The sequence below is a fragment of the Peromyscus eremicus genome, chromosome 5, assembly GCF_949786415.1.
Source record: "Peromyscus eremicus chromosome 5, PerEre_H2_v1, whole genome shotgun sequence".
NCBI classification, from domain to species: domain Eukaryota; kingdom Metazoa; phylum Chordata; class Mammalia; order Rodentia; family Cricetidae; genus Peromyscus; species Peromyscus eremicus.
This window is the reverse complement of record NC_081420.1, coordinates 93816823-93844512: the sequence shown is the minus strand read 5'-3', so window position 1 is coordinate 93844512 and position 27690 is coordinate 93816823. Positions and strand designations below refer to the sequence as shown.

General features: G+C 44.5%; 1 protein-coding gene across 1 annotated transcript; it reads left to right on the top strand.

Annotated features, from left to right (window-relative positions):
• The first annotated feature begins 11343 nt into the window (after positions 1–11343).
• Nudt7 (nudix hydrolase 7) lies at positions 11344–26977 on the top strand. The gene is made up of 4 exons (XM_059262543.1): positions 11344–11435; positions 13423–13576; positions 22318–22476; positions 26461–26977. The coding sequence occupies exons 1-4, from the start codon at positions 11401–11403 to the stop codon at positions 26821–26823; spliced, it is 711 nt and encodes a 236-aa protein (XP_059118526.1). The 5' UTR covers positions 11344–11400; the 3' UTR covers positions 26824–26977.
• The last annotated feature ends 713 nt before the right edge of the window (positions 26978–27690 follow it).

Here is a 27690-nt window from a genome sequence, read left to right as displayed (position 1 = left end):
TGTTTTGTTTTTATTTACAGTAGGAGTACCTCCCATATGCTCATCACAAACTGGAAATATTAGAAGTCAAATATCTATATAAGGGCCAGGTGTGATGGCACGTACCTGTAATCCCATAATTTGAGAGGCTGATGCAAGAGAATCTCAAGGTTGAAGCCAGCTTGGGTTACTTAGTGAAAGCCTGTCTCAAAATACACTTTTGTAATTCATCAAACCCAGCAAACACTGTTGCCTGGCAATATAGGGCACCACAAAACATTGGTTTTCTCTTCTTGTGATCACGTGGGTCACTGGGACCTTTGTCTCACAAGTCATAGTTCCGTTTCTCCTGAATGAACACAGCCTTTGCACACTGAGTAAGACAACTTCAATTTGGGGACTATCTATATTTTAGATTCTGTTTTGAAGAGCAGCAGCAGGCTTTCCATGAAACACTCCTTATTCATGCGTATTTCCTGACCTTACTCATGGCTCTCATTCAAAGTGACCTCTCTACCTGTACTGTGTACCAGTACAGACTTGTGTCTCTGGCCTTATAGGACCAAAAGAACTCTGCTAAGTGCATTAAGGGAAATTTGTGCTAAACAAAGTCAGTTTTAATTTTGTTTTTAATGTTTATTTTATATGTCTGGGTATTTTGCTGGCATGTGTGTATGTGTACCACATGCATGCCTGGTACTATGGAGGCTGGAAGAGTGTGATGGATTCCCTTGGAAATGGAGTCACAGATGGTTCTAAGTTCCTAGTAGGTGCTGGGAATTGAACCTGGATCCTCTGGAAGAGCAGTCAGTACTCTTATCAGCTGAGCCATCTCTCTACAACAGTGGTTCTCAACCTTCCTGATGCTGAGACCCTTTAATACAGTTCCTCATGTTGAGGTGACCCCCAACCATAAAATTATTTCATTGCTACTTCATAACTGTAATTTTTCTGTTGTGAATTGTAATATAAATACCTGATGTGCAGGATATCTGATATGTGACCCCTGGGAAAGGGTCATTTGACCCCCCAAAAAGGATCATGACCCACAGATTGAGAACCACTTCTCTACAGTCACACAAAGCCAACTTTACAGCTGGACTTTTTAGAACTTGCATATAGGTTCTGAACATGCAAAAGAAAGCATCACATGCAGCTTTCCTGCAATGCATTTCAACATTGTACAGGTAGTTAGAACACATTCAGGGAAACAAAAAAGTGTTCCCCTTGGCACCATGTCAATGAGTTCAGCTCAGACTGTATGGTAAGCATAAAAAACGAAGTGAACTTGTAGATAACAGTTCATTGTTTGGGCTAACTATGAAGATCTTTTTTATATTAGAAAAGCCTCACCTAATGTGGTATGGTGTGGAATGGGGAATATATAATATATATATGTATATATACATATATATATATATATATTCTTGTTTAAGAGACTAATTAATTTAGGACTAGAGAAACAAGCCAGTGGCTAAGAGCTCCACACTGTTCTTGTAGAAGAACCGAGTTCTGCCCCCAGCACCCATGTCAGCAGACTCACAACCACCTGTAACTCCAGTTCTAGAGGACCCAATACTTTCCTCTGGCCTCTGCAGGCACCTGTCCTCATGCGTATCCCCCTACACACACACACACACACACACACACACACACACACACACACACACACACACAACTAAAATTAAAATCTAAAAATAGTGTCCTTTTTGATGAAGCTTTCTTCTAATCTCCATTCAAACACTGCAAAAATGCCTTTAAGAACTTGCCCCTGAGGTCTTGGTGTCCTTTGTTGAAGACTGGAGCAGACACTCCTCAGAAAACTGCAGGATAGCAGGAAACTAATAATAATACAGTAGCTACTGGCCACATGTGGCTATTTAACCTTAAATTAATTAAATGGGAGCAGATTAAAGAGCGAGTCTCTCAGTCATTCTGGCTGCAGTATTGGTGCTCAGCAGCTGCATGGTTAGCCACCGCTCTCCTAGGCAGAGATGGAGAGCATAGTCATCACTGCACAAAGTCCCATGGACTGTGATGTCAGCAATACCATCCTTCCACATCAAACTCCTGCAATGACATCAGGACAACTGGCAATCTCACCCCCTTCTTAGCAATGGACACTACCTCACGCAATAGAAACTGCCTTCCCTACCCAATAAAACCATTTTGTGGCCATTCTAAGACAGTTGGGCAAAGATCATACAAGAAGCTAGAAGCCAGCAATAAGCTGACAGCATCCTTCCCAAAAGGCTAGTCCAACTTTCTGCCCATGTGGTGATGCCATTACTGAGTTATAGAATGAGTAGGTGCACATTAAATGGCATTCCTGGAAACACAGTACAGATGGTGTGATCCTTTACTGAGGTTCCGTGTAGCACCAAGCTAGACAAGAGATAGAGTCTAAATATAGGAAGAGATGTAGGTTGTGACCTGTGTAAATTCCCTTTCTGTTAATGTGGTCCAGTGCCCTTACAAAAGCAACTTAACGGAGAAAGAGGTTTTTTGTTTTATTTTGTTTTGGTTTTGTTTTTCTGGTTCCAGAGGGGATGCGTGTAGTCCATCGCAGTGGGGAAGTGTAAGCATGGTAGCAGAAGCAAGAAGCAGAAATAGAACAGGAAGTAGATCCAGGTTATAAAACCTCAAAACCCATCTTCAGTGGCAAGGCTACGCCTCCTAAAGGTTCCATAACCTTCCCAAATAGCTCCACCCTCTGGGGACCAAGTGTCCAAATACGCCAGCCTACAGGGGCCATTTCTCATTCAAACCACCACACTCCCTCCCTCACTGGCCTTTAAAGGTCAAAGACTTAACTGGGATAGAGTTAGGAGTTTGTAGAAAGCTGATCCCCAAGACCAAGGTGAGTTCCCAGAGGGCAAGTTTCTGGTGTTCCTGCCATGAAGCTGAGCTGCCCATGTGTCCTGGAAAATCCTGAGCCAATTTCACAACTAATTTCCAGACTAATGGGAGCTAAAGGCTCCTCATTGGGAAATACAGTCATACTATGATATGCCTGTTAGATGGAGCCTTCAATCTGATGACAGACTTCCTGGTACACTTGTCACTGGTAATTAAGTCTTCTTGACTATTCCACTATACAAAGATTACAAGACAGAAAAGCAATTGGACATCACCAATCTTCATCTTGTTTCCAAGGGTGTGCAGACAATGAATTGTGTGAAGGCAGCACAGTGACAGAGGTGTATCAGTGTATGGCAGGCCTGGCTCAGGGATGCTCAAAGATTTAAGGCAAGTGTATGTCTGCTTTATTATCACATCACGAATATTAGACATTCTTGGAAATGTGCTATGCTTCAGATCTCATTTGGAGCACCTGGAAATAAATTCCCAGTCTTTTGAAGCCCACAGCTGTTCTGCAGTCATTTCCTCTGTAATTCCTATGTAACCTGTGCTGACTAGTTTTATGTCAGCTTGACACCTGCTAGAGTCATTTGGAAGGGGATACCTCAATTGAGAAAATACCTGCACCATACTAGTCTGTGAGCAAACCCTGTATTGCATTCTCTTGATTGAATACAAACCCTGTGTTGCATTTTCTGTGATTGATGTGGGATGGTCCAGCTCACTGTGGGAAGGGGGTGTCACCCCTAGGCTGGTGGTCCTGGATATATAAGAAAGCAGGCTTAGCTGCCAGTAAGCAGCACTCTTCCATGGCCTCTGCATCAGTTCCTACTTCCAGGTTCCTTCCCTGACTTCCCTAGATGATAGACCACAAGTAGTAAGAAAAAAAATAAATAAACCCTTTCCTCCCCAAGTTGCTTTTGGTCATAGTGTTTATCATAGCAAAAACTAAGGCATAACTTTTGATGATTACTTAACACCTTTCTTCAGAAGTTAAGGTCAGTTTCTTTTTCCTAAATCTGTGGCTATTGATGTCCAGTCTTTTAATTCTTTTCTCTTTCCTTCTCCTTCCCCCACTCTTCTTCGAGATAGAGTCTTATGTATTCAAGACTAGTCTTAAGTTTGTTATGCAGCCAAGAATGACTTTGAATGTTTGGTCCTCCTGCTGCCACCTCCCAAGTGTTGAATTGCTGGGATTACAAGCATTTACTACTGTGGCATGCTAGAGATCAAATCCATGGCTTCATTCATGGTAGGTAAACACTCTACCAACTGCACATCCCCAACTCCTTTAGACCCAAGTTTCACTTTCCACTCTTCGAAGAGTACTCTCTGTTTCAGAATCACTTCAGGGTCTCAGTGCAAATGCAGTTCCTTGGACTGCCCCAGGTCAGCATCCCCATGACTGGGCCTGCTTTGTGGAGATTATTGTGTGAACTCTTTGACTCCAAGGTCCTTCCAATCAAGGGTAATTATAGATCTCTGTAACATCAACATCCATTGAGATATCTACCCAAGAACTGGCCTTAAGTGGACCAAATTCCTATCTTTCATTTTTAATGGGTCTCTTAAAAGATTTTTTAAAAAGAGATAGGAGTGAGAGAGGCTTCTGCCTGGTGTGAGCAGCAGTTAATTCAGAGACTCATAACTGATCAAAGTACTGAACATAAAGGACCATTGAATGCTCAGCTCTACGCGGGATATCTATATCACCCTTCCCCAAGGTTCAGGGAACATCGAGGAAGCAGGACCAGAAAGCATGTATGTTGCTAGAGTTTTCCTGCCTGGCCCACGGTCAGGACAAATCTCTCTCACCCGCCAGTCCCACAGCCACTCAGACCCGATCAAGTAAACACAGAGACTTATATTAGTTACAAACTGTATGGCCGTGGCAGGCTTCTTGCTAACTGTTCTTATATCTTAAATTAATCCATTTTCATTAATCTATACCTTGCCACATGGCTCGTGGCTTACCGGGATCTTCCCATGCGGCTTGTCATGGCGGTGGCTGGCAGTCTCTCTCTCAGCCTTCCACTTCCCAGAATTCTTCTCCTTGTCCCGCCTATACTTCCTGCCTAGCCAATGGCCAATCAGTGATTTATTTACTGACCAATCAGCAACACACTTGACGTACAGACCATCCCACAGCACATGTAAGAGCGTGAGAGTGGAGAGGAGTGAAATGATGCCTTTTGAACGTGCCATGGCCGTCACACCTGCGAACTCACTCTGGCTGCCGGCACAGGACCTGCACACCTGCACGCCTGCACACCTGCACACCTGCACAGGATCTAGCCAACAAGAGCAGCCAACATTCAACAGGCAGTACCTACTGGACTCAGTGGGTTACAAAAATAGTTATAATAATAGGAGAAGAGATGAAGGGCAAAGAAGAGGGAGGGGAATGTGTTATGGGGGCTTTGAGGGAGTGAAAGAAATCTGGGGTGCATATGATCAAGTTACATTGTTTACATGTGTGATATGGTATTGTCAAAGATAAATAAAAGATACCTTTTTTTTGTTGTTTTGAAAAAGTGAGGCCAGAGAGGTCAGCTGACAAAGTACTTATCACACAAGAATACGAACCTGAGTTTGAGTGATCCTCATACTCCCATAAAAAGCCAGATGAGGTAGCACACACTTGTAATCCCAGTGCCAAGAAGACAGAGACAAGAGCATCTTTAGGGTTGCTGGCCAGCCATCCTAGATAAACTGGTGAGCCCCAGGTACCTGTCTCAAAAACCAAGGTGGGCAGTGCCTGAGAAGTGACAACCCAGGTCGTCCTCTGGCCTCACACATGTGCACACCTGCACACTCCTACACATACACCCCACACACACTCACACACACACAAACTGATAAAATAAAAGTTATGAAGTCAGAGCCATATTATGTAAGAAGCTCTCCACTAGCAGCCCACTTTCTACAACAGTCCATTCATCAACCCTGGCACCTCTCCTGAGTTGGGCCTGCCCATGTTGTTAAGGAATGGTACCTTATGGTCCTTGGTGGCTGTTCTTTCTTCTCTCTGGGGCTACCATATCACCAAGGTGTCAGGGCAGGCGGCTGTTATTTTGCATTAAATACAGTGGCTGCCCCTTAAGCAACTGCTGTCCCAACAGGGAACTGCAACTCCACAGCTACCAGCAGCAGTTCGGGGTGGCATGGTCCACAGCCAGGTGGGAATTCTGTTCCCTCAGGCACTAGCTCTATCATGGCGGCTAAAGGAAACTTTACCTAAATCTATTCTTCTATAGGACTCAGGATTCAAAGGTTGAGGTAAAATCCTGCTTGTTCGGAGAGGCTGAATAGCAAATAGCTAACCTTCTCTCCTTACTCACAGCTCCTGAAAAAAGGGCATCCTTCTGCTCAGCCCCGACTAAAGAACCCTCGCTACACTTAGTTCCTCCCTGCCACTTCCCTGTCAGCTAGTTGCCGACTCAGCCTCCTGACCCCAGTTTAATTTTATTTAATCAAGCAAATGTAACACAGTCAAATTTTTTTACACAGTTAAAATAATATTCCACAACAGGTGGCTTTATCCTCTCAACATTAAATTCTCCCCATTGGAGCTTCTGAATCAATGCCTTTGACCTTTGCAGCAGAATTATCAGAAGTTTAGGAACACATGGATGAAACTCATCTCAAAATAAGAAACTACAGGGTCTATAGCAATTTGAAATATTCCATCTGGAGGGAAGTTTGTTAATAGTGGGGAAGGGTTACAGGGAGGCAACATAACTTAGGAGGTAAACCACTAGTAAAACTCAGGAAGTCCCTGAAACTGAAACACACATGAGGCTTCCTCTCTCTAAGGCTGCTGACAAGACTCAGACCAGCTGAGCTGCCTGGAACACATTCATTCTTTTGTCCGGCTGCCTGCAAATGGTGCAGAGAACCCCCAAGGTTCCAGTTTTCATGAGCTGTCACCCGTGCTGGGGAGAGCTTTTGGTCCTGGAGTTGCCTTTGGGTCATCCTAGCTTCAGTTCGTGACTCCAGTAAACACACTGCTTTATCAAGTGGGAGTTGGGGAGTGTCATCACTTTGGCTGTCAGTTTCCCATCTGAGGTGACATTTATGTCACATCCGCCCTAGAAAAGCGTCCCATAACAGGGATTGATTAGTCCAGACAGTACCTATCACCGCCATGTCATTTTGACATCAAAGGCTCCCGATCCATTTGTAGTGAAATTCCTAATCATAACCCAGTCCTTCAGGATCCTCTCAACTCTCTCTCCTTCCAAGGGGAACACTCAGTGGCTTAGGGCAAGTTGGTGGGAGTAGGAGGGAGGACAAGCCTCACACCCATCAGAAATCTATGTGACATTTATGTGTGTGTTTGTCATGGAAACCCTCTCCTCAGCCTGCCTCCAGGATCTTGGCTGTCAGTGATTGACACACTGCTAAATCCAGGAAGGAGTGGAGGAGACTCACATTCTCTGAGCATCATTTTCCCAGTGTCTTATCTTACTGTGTCTGCAGTCTACCGGGGTTCCCTCCCCACTGCCCACAGCCAGGGAAATTAATTGCTTCCCTGCTGTGCTGCACTCCTCTGAGTCCTTAAGCCCCTTTGCCTTGCTAGAGCTTTTACTGGCATTAGGCTAATAGTGAGTTGTGTTCTCTTCTTCAGGTGGCCTTTGCTCCTGAGGGCTTGTTAATGTTTTCTTTAGCTCAGCATCACCCAGATGGGTGGTCTGCTGGTGAAGCTGACCCTGTCTCCTGGGGTGTGCTCCTTTGAGAGGCCTGCACCTGTGGAGGGTGGCGTTTGGGGCCAACCTGACCTTTTTTTGCAGCAATGTTTCTCTCCCACACATTTTTAGAATTATGTTACTACCAGTAAATAAATATGTGCAGAGCTACAGAGAGAAGTCATTGCTTCTAAAAGATGCTACCAGTTGACTTTGAGGTTCTGTTACCTACATGAGTGCTTGCTGTGTGTGTGTACATGCGCGCGCATGCACACACACTCTCTCTCTCTCTCACACACACACACACATGCACCATCCATCATGATACATTTCATAGTGTGATGCTACAGCCACCCTGTACTACAGCTTGCACCCTTACCAAAACTATCACAAAAGCTGAACATTTCCTGTGTGTAGTGCCTGTGAGTGTGTATTCAAGTGCATACGTATGTGTGGGTGCGTGTGCATTTGTGTATGAAGGCCAGAGGGCAACCTTTACTTTCCTGATTGTTTCCAGCATCTCCCTGATACCACCTGATCTCCCACTTTGAGCCACAGGTCTTCCTAAAACCCAGATTCCTAATTCCTCTTCCTTGGTGAAGAAGGTCAATGGCCATCTTGACCTTCTTGATGGCCAATGCCTTTCCATGCACTTCCAAGCTCTACAACTGCAACATGCTTTTTTTTTTTTTTAATTTTTATCCCAGGCATACTGAACAACTAGGCCCTCTAAACAAAACTCCATACCCAAGCTGGCTTCTGCTGTCCCCTCTGCCTACAGTGTTGTCTTTACCACCTCAGACGCCTTAGTCCAGTTGGCCAGGACTAACACCTGGCTCTACTATTTACTTCTTGTGTGACAATGTGAGAGCACCTGGAGCCTCTTAGTCTCAATTTTCTCATCTTTGGGCAAAGAATCAATCGATAGAAATCTGGAGAAAAGAGAATTCCCAGACAGTAATTCTCAGCCTTCAATTCAACCCTCCAAACCAGAGTGATTGTCCCTTCCCACTCACAGTCAACACATTGTGAATTACTAGAGAGGTGGGTTGTGTTTATTGTCATTCCTCTAGCCTGAGAGGCCTTGAAGGTCAGGGTTCCATGTCTCAGTCACAGCCTCATGCTTCTCACGAGCAGCTATGCCATGAATATTACATGAGGAGTCATTTATTTCTCCCTCATTGTCAAACACACTTAATTCACAGGCCATTCGTTTCTCTGGGGCATGGTGAAATGCATGGGCTCAGAGGTCAGAATGATATAGCCTCAAACCAGAGCCCTAAGACTCAAGCTCGATATTTTTATTTTCTAATCAGCAAAGAGAGGGTGGCAATACCATTGTAGAAATAATTCTATTTATTGTTGCTCTGATGATTTTTCTCTGCATAAGCGTGTGTGTGTGTGTGTGTGTGTGTGTGTGTGTGTGTGTGTGTGTTGTACATGTGTATGCTTGCACGTGTGTCAGTGTAAGTACATATGTGCAGGTGCATTTGGTGTCCCTGAGGTTGATGCTGAGAATCATCCTCAACCATCTTTTACCGTATTCATAAGCAAAGGTCTCTCAACCCAACCCACAGAGCTCATTGATATGGTTAGTCTGGCTAGTGGTCTGGTAACACTTTGTCTCCACCCTCCCAGGCTGGAATTATAGGTGGACCACTGTGCCTACCTGGCATTTATGTGGGTTCTAGGGATCCAAACTGTGGTCCTCACTATCAAGAGTTTCAACCAGTAAGCCATCTCCCAAGCGTCCTGCTCTGAGAATTGACACTGATGTATGTGGAGTGCCACCATCAGTCTTATGAGGAGGTTATGGTGTTCTTGGTTCAGACTCTTCCCAGATTTTCCTGATACTGCCCAGATTAACCACAGGATGCTGGTTTGGTGCTTTTGAAAAGTCTTGGGAATGGGAGTTGGAGAGTGGACTGAGCATTTAAGAGCACATATTGTTCTTCTAGAAGACTAGAGTTCAGTTCCCAGAAGCTATATCAGGCAGCTTGTCTGCCTGTAATTCTAGCTCCAGGGCATCTGATTCCATTTTTGGCTTTCACAGGTACCTGCAGCACGTGGCACACATGCAAACAGACTTACAGTTATATACATAAATAAAAACAAATTTTGTTAAATCTTGGGAACTGTTGCCCTACTGTTCCCTTAGCCCTAATGTGACTCTCATGAGTCCTAAGTACCCTTGCTTTTATGGAATTATTCTTGCATTAAAAAATAATACAAATGAATTTATTTTTTACTATGTTGATACAAAGATAAATGTAATTCAATTTTGATTCATTTTTGTATATTGCTTAATTTTACATTAAATCTTTGGATTTTTAAGAAAAAATATAAAGTAGAAAACATGAATTTGGGAGGAGGACATGGGAGGGTCTGGGGGGAATGGAAGGAGGGGTATGGGAGATAGATATGATCTAAATACATTGTATTCACCTATGAAATTATGGAAGAAATTATAAATTTTAAAGCACAGTATTTAGTATATGTGGCAGTCTTATGCCCCCCCTGCCCCACTTCCAAGTCTCAGTTCCCACCAGTCTTCCTGGCACACTCTCTTATCCAGCTCCACCTGAGGTGATGGCACACTCCTCTTTCTTCCCGAACTTTTCCTGGATCCCCTCATCTCTAGGGAGTTCATCCCTGAAAGCAGGTGCAGTCAGCAGACATCAGCATCTACTTACCTCTGATCACCCTCCTCAGACTCAGCAGGTGTGTGCCCTGGGCAGAGTCTACAGGAAAGCAGGACACTGGAGACACTGATACTGCTGGTGGGAACCCACATGTGAGAAACCCTGCTTTGGCCAGGAGCAAGGAGCTCAGCCTGGTTGTCTGAGCCCCCACCTCTCCACCCAGCGACCTTTCTCCCTCCTAGCTCTCCAAGGACTACAAGTCTCTGGCTCTCCCATGTGGCTATTTGATTCATGACCCTCTCCCCTATCCCACTGGTCTTTTCTGTGTGGAATCTGCGTCCAGAAATCGCAGGTGCTCACAGCCAGCCGTCAGACCACTCTCCCCTCGGAATTGGAAGGAGATTCAATTCTCCTCTAGCCTCACCAGTGCAGAATCTTCCTTTTTCTTTCTTCCGTTCCCTTGGCCTGACTGACCTTGACCTCATGGCAATCCTCCTGCCTCAGCCACTCAGACTGCTGTTACAGCAGGCTCCACCATGTCCGGCTTGCATCTTCACTTAAAAAAATTTTTTTGTTGTTGTTGTAAAGGCAGAGGGCAGATTCGAGGAGACAAGGAGATAAGTAAGATGGGAATGCATGATGTGAAATCCACAAAGAATCAATAGAAGTTGTTTTTTTTAAAAAAAGGGTATTTGTCACTGGGCTTGCAAAATGGTTCATCAGGTGAAAGTGCTTGCTGCCAAGCTTGCCTACCTGAGTTAGATACCCAGAACTCACAGGGTGAAAGGAGAGAACTGACTCCTACAAGTTGTCCTTTGACCTACACACACACACACACACACACACACACACCACGCACTAATAAAGTGTAATATTTTTAAAGTCAAATATTGTTTTACAATTGCTCGTTGCAAATTTTCTCAGAGGCTCCATGGTTTTGAAGAAACCCAAACTGCTAGAAAGCAAACTGTTTTTAGTGTATTCAGCTTTTTAAACCCTGTCAGCGCCACATTCAGATCTAACTCCGCCCCGGACACGCCCCACCATATAGGCCCCGCCCCTCCCGGGTCTGACACTGTCTGGCTTCTTCTGAGCGTCCCGCCTTCAGCTTCTTCTTGCGTAGTCCCCGCCCCTCACTACCCAGGGCTAGGTCTGCTATGCGCATGCGCGTGAGGACGCTTTGCTTCCTGAAGTCCCCAACAGCTGGTAGCAAAGACACTACCGGGCCAATGCCGCGACCTTGTGGACTCCGAGAGCCTGTCAGGTAAAGCCCTCCGGCTCCAGACACTAGAGCCCGACCTAGCCGGGCTCCGATCCTGGCGCAGGCCTGAGTCTGACGCCCTGCAGTTCAGGCTTCTCCGGGCTTGCCTCCTGGATGTCTAGATGGGACTTTGCTCCTTCTGCTCCTGGGGACAGAGTGAAGGTTTCCCCTAACAAGATTCACACACATGCACGCTTGTCCTCATCCCCCAAGGTCACTGCGCTTCCCTTTTGCCAACCTGTGTCCCTCTTCAGTAACCCATGTCCCCACAGCAGAACCTCAGAACCCAGCGATAGCCAGACAGCCCTGCGTCAGCCGGACCGGGTTCAAGTTCCTGGGTGGCTACTTACACTCATGATCATGGTTCTTGCTCAAGGCACTACTCCCAGCCTGGCCTCACGTGGTCCTGATATTACCTACAGGGCTGTCCTGAGAATTAAACACAGAGTGGGGTGCGAGCCCTGATCAAGCTGTTGCTCCTGTTTTAATGGATGGTCTCGAGACAGTTTCTAGACTTTTGTTTCTCCTGCTGTCTCTGGGCAGCGCTAGGGGCTCCTTAAAAGCCTCCTTGGGCAGAGTTCTCCCCGCTTGGCTAGTTGTCTTTTCGTAACAGAGACCTGTGCACTGTGTGCCCAATTTCAGTGACCCTTTCCAGGTCATTTGATTGGTTTGCAGCCAGCACCTTGCCACATGGAAAGGGCGGGGGAGGGGGTGAAAATGAGCAAGCATCTCCAACCAATGGCTTGTTAAGGATGTGTTCGTCATTAGCAGTCACAGCTCAGGGTGCTAACTGGCCACTTTGTCTTCATGACTACCCTCAAACAAGTACAAATGTCTTTTTTTTTTTTTTTTTTTTTTTTTTTTTTTCCCATGTGTAGCCCAGGCTGGTCTCAAAATTTTGGCAATCCTCCTGCCTCAACCTCCCAAGCACCGAGATTACAGGTGTGAGCCTGGCTCCATCCTTTTTTGAGATGAAATGAGTTCTGGCTGACCTACACATCTGTTTTTGCACAGTTACACTACAGAATAGTGAAAACCGATGTCCACTTTCTATGGCCACCGTAACGAAGTCCTAGGAACTGTATGGCTTAAGTAACAGCAGTTTATTCTCCTCTTGGGTTTAAAGGCCAGTCATAATCAAGGCCTCAGCAGGAACACAATCAGAAGCGTCTGGTGGCTTTTGGTCATCCTGGGCTTGTAACTGCAGCACTCTGGTCCCCATCCCCATCTCCATGTGTCTCTGCAGCCTCTTCTCTTCCTTCAGAGACACCTGGCATTGGGTTGGGAGTTCCCCTGAAATCCGAGGTGATCTTATCTCACGAGCCTTAACTACTTACATCTGCAAAGATCCCATTTCTGAGTAAAGTCACATTCCCAGGTTCTAAGTTGACATGAATGAGGCCACTATCCCACACCCTGTGCAGGCCAGCAGCATTTGTCTGAGGGACCCAGAAAGAGCTGCAGGAGAACACTGCCATCTGTGCTGATGAGTCTACATTTTTGTGTAACCTTTAGTAACAGTACTCAAAGCACAGTCTCCTGAGCTGCCGCAGAGGCAACATCATCACTCGGAAGTTGGATCAAGTGCTCCTTCTTAGGTCTCACCTCAAAGCCACTGAATCACAGTGTGGGGTACACCCTGCATCTATTGAGAGCACCCTTCTCCCAGATTCTGTGGATGTCTGAGTTTGGAAATTACTTTTACAGGACATCTGGGTTTGAGAACATGCCTTTCTAAGCATACTCGTGTATACAACTGTGGATTTGGTGTTTTTGCCTCATTCATTCTTGCCAACGACATGCAGTTTAAGTACTGTGATTTCTGCCAGGTTATTGGAAACTATAATGAGACTCAGAAATGAAATCCAAGATACACCCCCCACCCCCATCCCCAGCACCCATCCCACCACACATACAGATAGATCAGCAGGGCTAGGAGCTTTCTGCCACAGCTCTACTCTTACTAGAGATCTTGCTGTCTTCGTCTTAGGAACAATCTGATAGATGATGCCAAGGCCCGCTTGAGAAGGTTTGATGTGGGGACCAGATATTCCCATTTGTCTCCTAATAAATACTCTGTCCTTCTGCCATTGTTGGTCAAAGGAGGAAAGCTGTACTTGCTGTTCACTGTCCGCTCAGACAAGGTAGGTGACAAGAGGCTCTTGTGACATCTCGGGGCATTTAAAATCACACATCTGTCACTTTATCCTCATTTCAAAGCTACCATTCTCAGATGAACTTTTGAAATCATGGTGTTGGAGGGGTAGTGGAAGCCTCAGGGTGAAATGGGGTTTTGTTTGGTGATTTTGAGATACATGTTTGTTTTCTAACCCAGGCTGGCCTTGAACTCATGACAATCTGCTTGTCTCTGCCTCTCAAGTGCTAACTTAAGTTTTAGTATTCATTTGTGTTTGTGTGTATGTGTGTGTGTGACATACACACACACACACACACACACACACGAGAGAGAGAGAGAGAGAGAGAGAGAGAGAGAGAGAGAGAGAGAGATGCGTGTGTATATGATAATGGAGGCCAGAGGAAGACATTAAGTGGCCTCCTCTATCACTGTCTGCCTTGTTGCCTTGAAACAGACCTCTCACTGAACCCAGAGTTTGTGTTTTTAGACTAGGCATGGCCCGTATGCTGCAACAATCCTCCTGCCTCCACCCCTCTCAGAACTAGAGTTACAGGTATGCACAACCATGCCAGCATTACTACGTGGCTGCTGGAGATACAAACTTGCCCAAGCAATCATTTTCACACCTTCAGCCGCCTCCTCAGCCAACTGTATCATTTTTAAAGAGGTTTTAGAAAGAAGAAGAAGAAAAATCAGTGAAATTTACCTTATAAGAAATAGAAAACACTTCAGACCAAGGTTACTTAATATCGGTGCTTAAACAGGATTTAGGTCTAGAGTGTTCTTTGTTGATGAGCCTTCTTGTGCACTGTGGGATGTTTAGTGTCGTCTTGATTTCTATCTCTACCCATGAGAGCAGCACACATACACAGGCACATCTGTATGATGACATCATATCTCCAGACGGTGCCAGTAGTCCTGGCAGAATAGGGATGGAAAATGACTCCCATCAACAATGACTGTTAGACGAGTCCACCCAGGTAAACCAGAGCATACTGTTAGCAGCCGAGGCCCTGAAGCCAGCTGCCCACATTGAATGCAGGCTGAAGTTAGGGACCATCTCACTTTGCAGCCATACTGGGCTAGGTGATCCTGTCTCTCCCATGCACTTCAGGGTGCAGTCGCCCTTCCTTGATGTTGGGAATATTCCCCAAGAGAGTTGAAGAATAGTTATTTCAAGGTTATCCCAGGATAGAAATAGTGTACCACAAAGTAGCATGGTCTTTCAAGCGGAATAGTTAAAAATGTCTCATTGACAGCATATATATGTATATAATAAATACATAAATAAACAAGAGCTGTGGACTCAGGGGCCACAGAACTGTGGAGATCCTTTTCACTGTGGGCCAGGCAAGTGACACAAGTCCATGATCAAGATCCAGTTTCCCAAAGGAGACACTTAGCTAGAACTAGGGAAACAGGGTCTGTTGTTAGCTTTCCTCCCAAGCACAGATAAAGTGTTTATAACACCCCCCCCATACGTGTGTGTTTTGATTATCCCATATAAGACCTAAGCCTCTGGCCAATGGGACTCTGATTTTTTTTGTTGTTGTTGTTGCAGCCACAAGAGTTATGCTTGATGATTATAAGAGTCAGTTTTACTTCTCTATTTTTAATTTTTTCCCCCGCCCTCTATTTTTAATTTTTAAAGATTTGTTTTTTGTGTGTATGGGTGTTTTGCCTGAATGAATGAATATATATGTACCATGTTTGTTCAGTACCCACACAGGTCAGAAGAGGGCACTGAATTCCCTAGAACTAGAGTTCTAGGTGGTTGTGAGCCACCATGTAAGTTCTGGCAACTGAGCCTGGGTCCTTTGCAAGAACAGCAAGTGCTCTAACCACTGGGCCATTTCTCCAGCTCCCTAAGGTCATTAAAAAAATAATGTAACTGGGTGGTAGTGGTGCACACCTTTTATCCTAGTATTTGAGAGGCAGAGGCAGGTAGATCTCTATGAGTTTGAGGCCAGCCTGGTCTATAGAGCAAATTCCAGGATAGTCTCCAAAGCTACATGAGAAACCCTGCCTTGAAAAGCCAAAAACAAAAAACAAATGAAAAAGTTAAATCTTCGTCACTCTGATTGCAAGCCTTGCCTGCCTGTGAAAGAAGGAAGCAATGTGTTCTTCAACCAGCCTTGCATCTCTCCTCAGGACTTACTGCCCAGGGCCTTCTGCCAAGCTGGAGCTCTAACACGGGCTTCATTCATGATGCCTCCTTTTACATTTTCTGTAGAGACAGGGTCTCACCAAATTGCCCAGACTGGCCTCTAACTCACTCTTGTAGCTCCATCAGATCTTGAACTTGCCACCCACCTGCCTCAGTGTCCCAAGCATCTGGGATGACAGGCTTGTACCACCAGGTCTGGTTCTGGAAGGTTCTCTTTTTTTTTTTTCCTTTCTTTTTTAAAAACCATTTTTTTAAAATGTGTGTGTATAGGAGGAAGGGCACGCATGCCATGCATGCAGGTGTGGAGATCAGAGGGTAATCCTGCGGCGTCTGCTTTCTCCTTCAGCCTTTATAAGGCTTCCATGGATCAAACTTAGGCCATCAGGATTGTACCAGAAGTGCCTCATGAGAAGAGCCATATCCCTGGCCCTGGAGCCAAGTTTTTAATGTCTTAAAACCTCAGTTTTCCGGTGTCTAGAGATGAGACTGAAAGCTGCCCTGTGAGCAGTGTGCAAAAGAGCAACACTATCTCAGTCACACTAGTGTCCGTGCTCCCTGACATTGACTGAACACTGTCTCAGTTCACACTAGTGTCCGTGCTCCCTGACGTTGACTGAACACTGTCTCAGTTCACACTAGTGTCCGTGCTCCCTGACGTTGACTGAACACTGTCTCAGTTGGCACTAGTGTCCGTGCTCCCTGACGTTGACTGAACACTGTCTCAGTTGGCACTAGTGTCCGTGCTCCCTGACGTTGACTGAACACTGTCTCAGTTCACACTAGTGTCCGTGCTCCCTGACGTTGACTGAACACTGTCTCAGTTCACACTAGTGTCCGTGCTCCCTGACGTTGACTGAACACTGTCTCAGTTCACACTAGTGTCCGTGCTCCCTGACATTGACTGAACACTGTCTCAGTTCACACTAGTGTCCGTGCTCCCTGACATTGACTGTCCCTTGTTGCTTTCTCTCTTTGCTCAGTCCAGCATAGGTAAGGTCTCCTTTCAGAGACCTGGGGTCCTGGGGCTTGTGACTTTTCAGCTGGCTGAAAGGTTTAAGGACTAGGGTTCAAGAGAACATTAGGTTTTGGATAAGATATTTATTAGAAGAGTTAATAATCATGGGCAGACAGACAGACAGACAGCATGGTAGAGGCTCTGATTGGAGATCAGGTCCATGAGGCATACTAAGGGAGTTTCTTCTTATAGGTCTGTGAAGACAGGAAGTTTTGGTGTCAGTCCAGCTGTTTCTGAGGCCCAGGCAGGCAATGGGAAAGGAGGAAAAGGGTCTTGCATCATGAGGAAGGGATGTGAGACACCAGAAGTATGAGAGAAGTGAAGGGGAGGGGCACATCAGTTGATGTGTGTACCCCTTATATATAGGTGGAAGTATGTTTCTCCATGTAACCTGAGGTAACCAACTTCACTGGGAAAGTGAGAATGTGGTTTTTGTGTGTGTGTGTGTGTGTGTGTGTGTGTGTACACGTACATATATATTCCTGAATACAACCTATTCAATCCATATTATGTTACTCATACACGTTTTGAGGGCTGACCATTGGTGTTGGATCACCACTTGATGTGCGCTTCTCTGGGGAAGACTGTTTCCCCTATTCTCAGTATTCATTCTCAGTATTCCATAGTTGCCTGCAGTCCTTTGTGTAGGGTTGAGGCCTTCTGGGTTTACCCCCTCCTCTTTGGCATGTCTGTTGGTGTTGTCCTTATTCAGCTCATGTTTAGGCCATCATCACATTGGTGAGAGTTTACGAATGTCTCACAGTAATGTCAGAAGCTACACTGGTGTTTGAGACGGTCTCTTATTGGCCTGGGGCTCACCAAGTAGGCTAGGATAACAGATATGAATGTAATAACAATTGACACAAAAAAAGGCCATGAATTTGAAAGAGAGTAAGGAGGGATATATATGAGGGTGTTCTAAGGGAGGGAAGAAATGATATAATTCTATTATAATCTCAAAAATAAAATAAATAAAAACCAAACAAAAGAACCCAGTGTAGACAGCACCTAAGGAATGGTACCAAAAGTTGACCTATGGCCTTTACATGCACATGTAGACATGTGCACCCACACAAACACATGCACATGTACACCCATATAAACATATACACAGCTTACACTATTTACAGAGGGAAAAGATCCCATGCCTAGGTAGAACCATTTCTGGTTTCAACAGTCTATGAAAAGTGTTTTTTTGTTTTTTTTTTTTTAAATGCACCTGCTTGCTTCAAAACAGGAGAACATTTGCTGGGAATAGAGTTCTCAGGAATCCAAAAGGTCCTTGTTCCCTATTAATTGGGGTCGAGATGGAAGGCTACTTGAATGAATTGGCATGCCCTGGGGTCTCTCTGAAGGGCTTTCAAAGCATATTTTAAATCAAGTCCCTATTTCTATCAAGCCCAATGAGTCCTTGTGGGTGCCCCCGTCACCAGCTACCTCAGAGTTGAATGTGCAAACAACAAATCACGTTTTAGAGGTAACGGAACAGAAGGTGTATTTTTAAGTCTTTTATAAGACAGGCTGTGGTAGACAGAAAATGGTCCAGCCCTCCTTCCCCTCCTCTCCCTCTGTCACTGATGAGAAGATGTGTGAGGCCATAACTGCCGAAGCAGCTCCTGTAGAACCCTCCACTTAGAGCAGGGAAGAACTGCAAATGTTTTACGTTTTCCAAAGACTTACCTAGGGCTGGGAGTCTGGCACAGAGCACTACCCGGGTATGCATGAAGCCCTGGCTCAGCCCTCAGCACCACAAAACAAAATAAATGAATGAATAAAAATAAAAAGCTTGCTAAAACGGAGTCTTCAGCTGTAGCAGTTAAATAAAGTTCATAACAGCCTTAGTCTTCTCAAAGTGCTGTTACAGAATGCCTTATCCTGGATGACTTATGAGCAGCAAACATTTCTCATGGCTGTGGAGGCCACCAAGTTCAGTATCCAAGCATCTGCAGATCAAGTGCTTGGTCCTGGCCTCCTCTTTCTAACTCACAGATGATGGTTTTCCCCTGTGTGCTCCCAGGGTGAGCAGAGCAGTTGGTAGAATCCAACCTCATTGATAAGGGCCTTGCTCCATTATAATTTTCCATGAGTCTCACCTCCAAATGGCATTACCTTGTGACTGAGGATTTCGACATACTAGGTAACAGGTATTTTGACCAGAGCAGGCTCCCAGCTTTCCTTACACAGCTCTGTCAACCCAGGCGCTCAAAATGCCAACAGGACCTCTTGGTTGAACTCTGAACATCAAGAACTGACTTTAGGGGTTCTCATTACATCCCCCTGCCTGGAAGCTAGACACAGCTCCATGTGCTGCAGCCTCAGCTCATGTGACCGCCCTGTGGTGTAGCAGGTGCACACTGCCGTGATCTTTGTACACAGTTGGCAAGAGGCTGGCCTATGAGTCTTGCTGAGTCAGGCTTTCGCAGCAGATGAGTGGGGAGGACAGTGGACATGGGTAGGTGAGGGTGTAAGAGAAACTGGGCTTGGCTGGCTGAGAAGCTGGGTGCTACAGAAAAGAGAATGGTGAGGGCTGCATCTTTCAGAGATGAGCAAGGAGGAAATTACTGGCATGAGGACACATTGTCCGAAAATCAGAAAGGACTGGAGTCAGAGATGTGGGTGGAGACATAGGGAAAGAGAGGGCCCCGTACTTCATGTGAGTGAGCAAAAATAAACGGAGATGTTGAAATGCATGGCACCAATGGTGATGGCTTCTCGACCCCACTATGTTTTAGCAAACTCTTACTGATTTCTTTAAACTTACATGGGAGTGGGAGTGTGGGCACGTGTGCACCATGGCCTGTGTAAGGTAGCTAGAGGACAACTTTTGAGTCTCTTCTCTCCTACCTTGTTATTGAGACAGGGTCTCTCTTGGCCTTATCCCCTCAATTCCCAGCTACAGGATCCAAAATCTTGCACTTGGAGCTTCTGTCAGGTTGTCTCAAATTCTGCAGAATGATTGCTGACTGGCAGAGGAACCTTCCAGATTCTGGACTGTTCTTCTGCCTCGGCCTCCCATTAAGTTGTAAGAATTCTGAGGTCACAGATGCATGCCACCATACACAGTTTTGTGTGTGGATTCTGGGAATCAAATTCAGATTGTCCAGTCGAGTCATCTCTGTGGCCCTAGAGACTCTAAATAGATGATTCGCTGAGTAAGAACAAGGCCTCTGGAATTAAACTCCAATGTATAGCTCACTATGTGAACTTTGTCAGGTAACTTAACCTCTAGGCGCCTTACCCTTTCTGTGAAAATAGAATAATAGTAGCCTAATGTGGTTTGTATACCTGTTAATAGAGATCATTTGTGAAAACAAAGGAATTACTGTTCAGCCATATTCAGACCTGTGACAACATGGCAAAACCTCACAAACAAGATGCTGAGAGACAGAAAAGGTCACATGTCATATGATTTCATTTACATGAAATAATCAAACTGGAAATCCATTTGGAAAGCAGAGAACGCATCTGAGTGCGGTGTGGGGGTGGGGGAGCTTAATAAGTGGTTTCCTCTTGGAGTGGGGAAAACATTCTGAAAATAGATATTAGTTATGGTTCTACATCATTATGAATTTATGAAATGTTCCTGAATTGTTTGTTTTAAATTGGTTAATCTTATATTAATTTCACTTCATTAAAAATGCTTTAAGATATAATAGCTTGTAGGGTTGGTAGAGTGTTTACCTAGCATGTGCCAGGTCCTGGGCCCGATCCCCAGCACTGCCTAAAACAGGGCGTGGTAGTGCAAATCCTAACCGCTGCACTGGGAAGCAGGAAGCAGGGAGGTCAAAAGCTCAAGGTCATCCTTGACTACATAGCAAATTTGAGGCCAGACTGGGCTGTATGAGACCCTGTCCAAATCTTTCCCCACCATACATAACAGCTACAGAGAAATTCCTGTGAAACGTATGCCCTGGATATGGTCAGCACCCATAAAGGACTTAACAAAATCATCTATTGGTAATACTATCTTTATACTATCCTTTCTTTTAGCTTTTGCAAATCCTCATTGGTGTCTGTCTGTTTGTGTGTTTATGTTAGAAGCATGTAGAGAAAAATCAGAAGTGAGGGAAGTTCTCAGTTGTTAAGGTGTGTGTGTATCTGTGTGTGTGTGTGTGTGTGTGTGTGTGTGTGTGTGTGTGTGTGTGTGTTTGCATGTATGTGCAGGCCAGTATTCAACACTGGATGTCTTTCTCAATCACCACCTTATTTTTTGAAAGTTTTCTTGACATTTCCTTCTAACAGTTTGAGGTGGGGTGGAAAGGAACCTTTATACATGGCTGGTGAGAATGTAAACTAGTCCAGTCAGTATGGAGGTTTAAATTGTTTTTTAAAAGATGTTCCATACAACCCAGCTATTCCACTCCTAAGTATTTAACCAAAGTATTTCAAACTAACAAATCACAGAGATACTTGCACATCAGTGTTTATTGAAGCAGTAGTCACAATAAGTAAATTATATATATATATATATATATATATATATATATATATATAAAATGAAAATTGAAATAAATAAAAGAAAAGCAAAATCATACCATTTGTAAGAAAATAAATGCAACTGAACTTAATCATATAGTGTTTTCTTTCACTTGTAGTTCTTACATTTTATATAGACACATAAAATCGTGTGTGTATATATGATATAAAAGGAAAAGGAAAGCCGATTAGGGAGACTCTGGAAACTAATGGGAGGGAAAAGAAAGGGGGGGAGGGGGTATAGGAGAACTATGTTCTACATACAATATAGACATAGACATATTTTGTATAAATTAAAACATCTAAAACATAACAATGAATTGAAATTAGTAATATTTTTATGAACATGTGAGTTTGCCAGACAAAATAAGCCTACATCCTTTGGTATGTTTTCTATGCAGTTTTGTTTTATTTTAAGTACACACATTATTTATAAAGTTGAATTATTATTTCCATCAGGGATATTTTCATGTTCTCTATGTAATAAATGTAATGTGTTAAAAATCATATCTAAAGGATATGTGGTGAAATATAAAAAGTAGCATATATATTAGATGAATAAGTTGCAAAATTTGATTTAATATTAATATTGAGTGAAAATATTATCATAGGTTTATGAACTAGGAAAAAAAACTATGTAAAATATATATTTCAGATGGGGAACAATACAGAGAATTTTCTAAACAGATATTTTCCAACCTTTGTAATAAAATTATTAGTGTAAGATATATTTGTGTGTGTGTGTGTGTGTGTGTGTGTGTGCATGTGCGCTTGCCCACTTGTGCAAGCATGCACATGTACCATGGCATTCATGTGAGGGTCAGAGGGTAACTTTCAAGCATCACTTTTTTTCTTCCACCATATGAGTTCAAGATTCAAACTCAGGTTGTGCCCTTACCTGCTGAGCTCATCTCATGGGCCCTGGTTTTGTGTTGTTGTTGTTTGTTTGTTTTTTGGTTGTTGTTTTGTTTTTAGGATTCAAGGAAAAACATACCTTGCACATTGTAGATGTTGAGTTAATATTTGTTAAATGACTAAATAGTTCTCAAATTGAAATCTCACTTGTAACTCTATTCTTTCAATCCCCCAGCTGCGAAGGGCACCCGGAGAAGTCTGCTTCCCTGGAGGAAAGAGGGACCCGGTGGACATGGACGACACAGCCACTGCTCTCCGTGAAGCCCAGGAGGAGGTGGGGCTGCATCCCCACCAAGTGGAGGTGGTCTCTCACCTGGTGCCATATCTGCTTAATGTAAGGACAGTCATGGGCCCTCCTGAGCTCCTAAGGGGTGCCACATTTGTTCAATTCTCAAGAGCATGATGCACAGAGACAGGATACCTGGGTCCTTGGGTGGACTTTGCCCTTCATGAGCTCTGTGGCCCTGGGTAAGCCCCTCCTACCCCATCCAGAACGAGAGGGGTGCTACCTCAATGATTTTCATACTGGGTGCCGTGGAACACTGAATGTTCTCAGAATTGCTCCACTTATGTTCAGTTTGTGTGTATTTTTCTCCAGCGTACATTTATTTTGAGAAGTCAGTTGAAAAATAATATGCTATTGTGCAAAATACTAAATGGTGTCCCTTTGGAGGGGCCCAGTGTTTTCTGTTTACTCTAATGTCACTCGTTTTGGTGCACACCTTGGGATACAGAGCCCTCTTGTCAAAGAACTAGGGGGCTTTTTATCCTCAGCCTCGTCTCACATACCATACTGCATTTGATTGTCTGGTCGCTGTGGGCCTTGGGTCTGTGATTATTTCTCACACTTCATGTTACCGTGACCCTGGCAGTTTTAAGCTATACTGGACACCCTTCAGTTCAGGTACCTCATGGTTAAGGACTTTATAAAAAGATTTTATTTTTATTTATGTGTATGTAGGTGGCAGCAAATGTGCCTGCAGGATCCTCCAGAGGCCAAAAAGAGGGTGTCAGATCCACTGGAGCTGGAGTTTATAAGTAACAGGGAGCGGGAGTTATAGGCGGTTGGGAGCCACCCAATATGGATGCTGAGAACTGGAACTCTGGTCCACTGCAGGAGCAGCATGTGCTCTCCGCTGCTGAACTAGCTCTCCATGCCCTGGGCTCCTTATGGTTCGACTAGGGTCACAATTTGGGAGAACAAGATCATTTGACAAGATGCCTAAAAACTGCCAGTGTTTGCCACTGCATTCTTGTATGAGTCAGGAGTTCCTTATTCCATAAACCCAACAGCACAGGGAAACCTGTAGCTGGGGTAACTGGGTCTCATTGGCTTTATTGTAACAAAGCCAGTTGTGCAAACAGACTTCAGGAGTCACCTGTTGATTTTAACTTGTATACCAGCATTATTTTATCAGTAGAAATGTACTATACCCATTTACATTCATGTCCAGAATGATGACAGATTAGTAGTCATCTGTTCTCATGTCCCCGCACTCCATATCTTCCATGGTTGATGCCTGACACAGCTATGGTACAGTGGTCACAACGAAGAAACAGTGTGAGGACATGATTGTGAACTACATCCACACTTTCTTCACTACTTTTCCAATTGCCTTCCCTCCTGCCCTTGACCCCATCCTACTTACCGGATTGCATGCAATTGTCAGATCTCTTAGTCCCTGTGACAGTTTCTCCTGCTACACTCATTGTGACTATGGCGGTCTCAAGGTTTGCCATTCATGTGTTTTGTTCCGTGTCCTTGAATTTGAGTTTCACTGATATTTTTCTCATGATTAAGCTGGTGTTACAGTTTGGGTGAGGAAGGCCACAGGGTTTGATGTCCTTCCCACATAACCACAGAACTAGGTATAAATATTTTAATATTCTATGCATTGGGCTTTCAGGAAAAATTTATATTAAAACATTACGGCCACCAGTGCCTCACAGCTGGAAAACTGGGGCATTAGATTGTCCTTCGGTTACAGTTTGCTTAAAGTCTCAGTGGTACCGGGCTGTAAAAATCAGTGACACTGAGCCTGTCCTTCCTCACTGAGCCTATTTGAAAAGTGGGAAGGATGCATTTGAGAAAGATTCAGTATGGAATAAGCTGGTGGCCACTCCATAAATGTATGTGTGCGCGTGCGTGCGTGTGTGTGTGTGTGTGTGTGTGTGTGTGTGTGTGTTATGATTGAGAAAGACAGAAGAGACACATGGAGAAAGATTAGAGATAGATCTATAGAGACACACAGATACAGACAGACAGCAGACACAAAGAGAAGAGAGCATTAGAAGGAGGGAAATGTGGCAGCTATTTCCTCTTTAGTTGCATTTTCTAATAGGGGTGATTTTCAATTAATTTCTGCAAATCCCCCAACGCATTTTAGGGAGCTGAGTTTAAAACTCTATTAACTCGTTGATGTAAAGCAGTTAGAAGTTTCTCAAACCAGAGTAGCTTCATTTCCACAATCCCTGGGAGCGCCTGAATTGTATGTGGGTGGATGCAATAATGGAGTTCACAGATTCCTCAGTCACCTGTTACTCTAACAAACCTGAGCTAATCAACTGATAGGGTCTGATGGTTAATTTTAAATGTCAAATTGCCACAACCTAGAATCACCTGAGTAGAGAATCTCAACTGAATTATCTAGATCAGATTGACGTGTGTGTGTGTGTGTGTGTGTGTGTGTGTGTGTGTGTGTGTGTGTGTGTGTGTGTTTGGTGGTAGGAAGTGTATCTTAGTGGTTAATGGATGCAGGAGTGCTCAGCCCACTGTGAGCAGTGCCATCCCCTAGGCAGGTGGTCCTGGGCTGTATAAGAAAGCTACCTAAGCATAAGCCAGCCTGAGAGCCAACAAACATCATCATCCATGGTTGCTGCTTCACTTCTTGGGCTGTGAAGTGAACTCCTTGCTCTGGAGTAATACTATGTGGACTAGTAAGCAGGCCCTCCTTTGAGTTCCTACCTTGACTTCCTTCAGTGATGGACTGTGAGCTAGACAAATAACCTTCTCTCACCTCAAATGACTTTTGGTAAGTGTTTTATCGCTGCAGTAGAAATGACATTAGAACATGAAGGACGGTTTAGTTCAGCTCATAATTTTGGAGGTTCAAGCCCCTGGTTAGCTGGCCCCATTACTTTGAGAACTGTAGTAAGGCACCTCATTCTGACATACCCTGTTGGGGTTCTCTTGAGACCTCGTCATCCATCCTTCCTTCCCACTATGCATTTCTGCTGGCCACTCACTGTTGGGTGACTGTGGATGACCAGCTGGACATCCTGCACGGGGTCACAAATGTTGGGCTGACTTCCTGCAAAGCCGTCCTCCACCAGCATCTGGACCTGAGCCTGAAACCCCAGCTCCTTGTCTCTAGCTGGAGTCGCCTCCCCAACACCCTGCCTGCTTTCTTCACCAGGCTGTTGCCCTCCCTCCGGAGCCCCTCACCAGTTTCTCCTGGTAGCACTTTCTGAAAAACCTGCTCACACGTCAATCCTCCACTCACCATCTACTCTGGGAAACCCATGACCTCCAAGAGTGAGCCCTTACCCAGGACCCCGCATGGCTGAGGCTCTCGGTAACCTATGACCCCAGATTTATTGCCCCAAGGCTATTTAAGGTCTGTTTCCCCCTTGTCTCCTCTCTAGCCAAAGGTTGTTACTCACCATGGATGCATTTAATAGTCTGACCTATTTCCATTGTGAAACCCTCTTTGGCTGCCTCCCCCCATGGAAGGTCCCCATGGGCCTGTTTAATCTTCTCTAGACTCCCTCCTCACAATGTACCTCCATCTGGTTTCCCAAGCATCTTTTCCATGATCCAGGAACTTCAAACTGGAGATCACATCTGGGTTCAGTCCCAGCCTCTCTTGCAGGCTTTCCAGTAGAAGTGAAGATGGTACATTCAGCAGAAACTCTGAGTCATTTTGCAAGCATTTGTGCTCCCTTTGCAAAACAAATATGTACGTTATGAAAATACAGTTTATAAGCAATTATACAGCTTACGATTTTGTGTGTGTACTTCCCCCTGAATATAAGTATGCCAGAAGTAATATGTTACTTTTTTGTTGATAAGACATCACACCTCTGTCCTCACCAAGAGAAAAAGGTGTGTAACATCAGTCCAGATGCCAGCACAGGTGGAGCATCTCTGTTACGTGGGGGACATGGATTTGTGTCAGGAGTCCTCCCACCCCCTGGCCCACCTAATACCATATATCATAGCCTTGGTCTTTCCTCTCCTAGAAGTGGCGTGAGTTTAATCTTTGAAACCACATGTGGCTGCACTTTTTAATGTGTGGATTTGGATTTCTGCTTTCAGAATGATGCACTGGTAACCCCAGTAGTGGGTTTTCTAGACCACAACTTCCAGGCCCAGCCTAACGCAGATGAAGTTAAGGATGTGTTCCTTGTGCCTTTGGACTATTTCCTGCATCCCCAAGTCTACTACCAGAACCACTTCACACACTCTGACTACCATCTTGTTATACACTGCTTTGAGTATACAGACCCCGAAACTGGTCTGAAGTACCTAATCAAGGGAATGACTTCAAAACTGGCTGTGCTGGCTGCCTTAATTATTTTGGAAGAAAGTCCCTCCTTTGAAATTGAGTTTGATCTCAATGACCTGATACCGTCTTGTGAAAAGACCTTTCTTCGTAAATATCCTTCAAGCAAGTTGTGAAGCCATCAAAACCCAAAAGAACATCCACGAGGTCCTTGTGTGAGCTTCTGCACGAGCTTCTGCACAGAATGACAGTGTCAGCAAGTGGAATCTGACAGGTGCAAATATTCTCCTGCAACGCAGAGGTAAAAGCCTTGCCTGGTTTCCAGTTGCCTTTTTTTTTTTTTCCATCTATAACACTAAAAGTCTTTTAAGACTGGAAAAATGCTTTGGCAGGGCAGTATAATTTTACCCACAATGCCAAGACTTTTAGTTATTTTAGGGGTATCTGGCACATAGTAGGCACTTAATAAATATATGTTGAATATATGGCTGTGCAATGTTCATATCATTTTAAATATATTTTTAATCCATTGTTTCTCATGACAGAAACTTCTGGCTAAACATTCAAGCCTACCCACTTGGGACTAGGAAGACAGCTCCACCTATATTGGAGTTATCTATATTGTGCCTGTCTTGGAAGCATAAGGATCTGAGTTTAATCCCCGTCACCCATGTAAAATGACTCAGGTGTGGTGGTGTATATTTGCAATTTCAGCATTGGGACACAGAACCTGGCATCTCCGAGGCTTATTATCTGGGCAACGTACCCTATTTGGCAAGCTCCAAGTCAATGAGAGTAACTGTTTAAAAAAAACATAAATGTTGGCAGTGCCTGAGGAACGACACCTAAGATGGTCCTCTGACCTCCACAAACATGTGTACACACACACACACACACACACACACACACACACACACACAGAGTTTACCTTCCCTTGATTCTATGACAATAGAGTTTAAGCTGGGTCAACAGACTCCCCCAGGATCTCTTGCAATTAAATACGCCCCTGGGATTTAGTTTGGGGCAATGTGATGTGGGGGAAA

Excerpts from the sequence above, each read along its gene's own strand:
- Nudt7 (XM_059262543.1), top strand. The coding sequence starts at position 11,401 with ATGCCGCGACCTTGTGGACTCCGAGAGCCTGTCAG. Across the intron at positions 13,577-22,317 it reads TCACTGTCCGCTCAGACAAG|CTGCGAAGGGCACCCGGAGA; the intron begins GTAGGTGACAAG and ends TCAATCCCCCAG. Across the intron at positions 22,477-26,460 it reads TGGTGCCATATCTGCTTAAT|AATGATGCACTGGTAACCCC; the intron begins GTAAGGACAGTC and ends TTCTGCTTTCAG.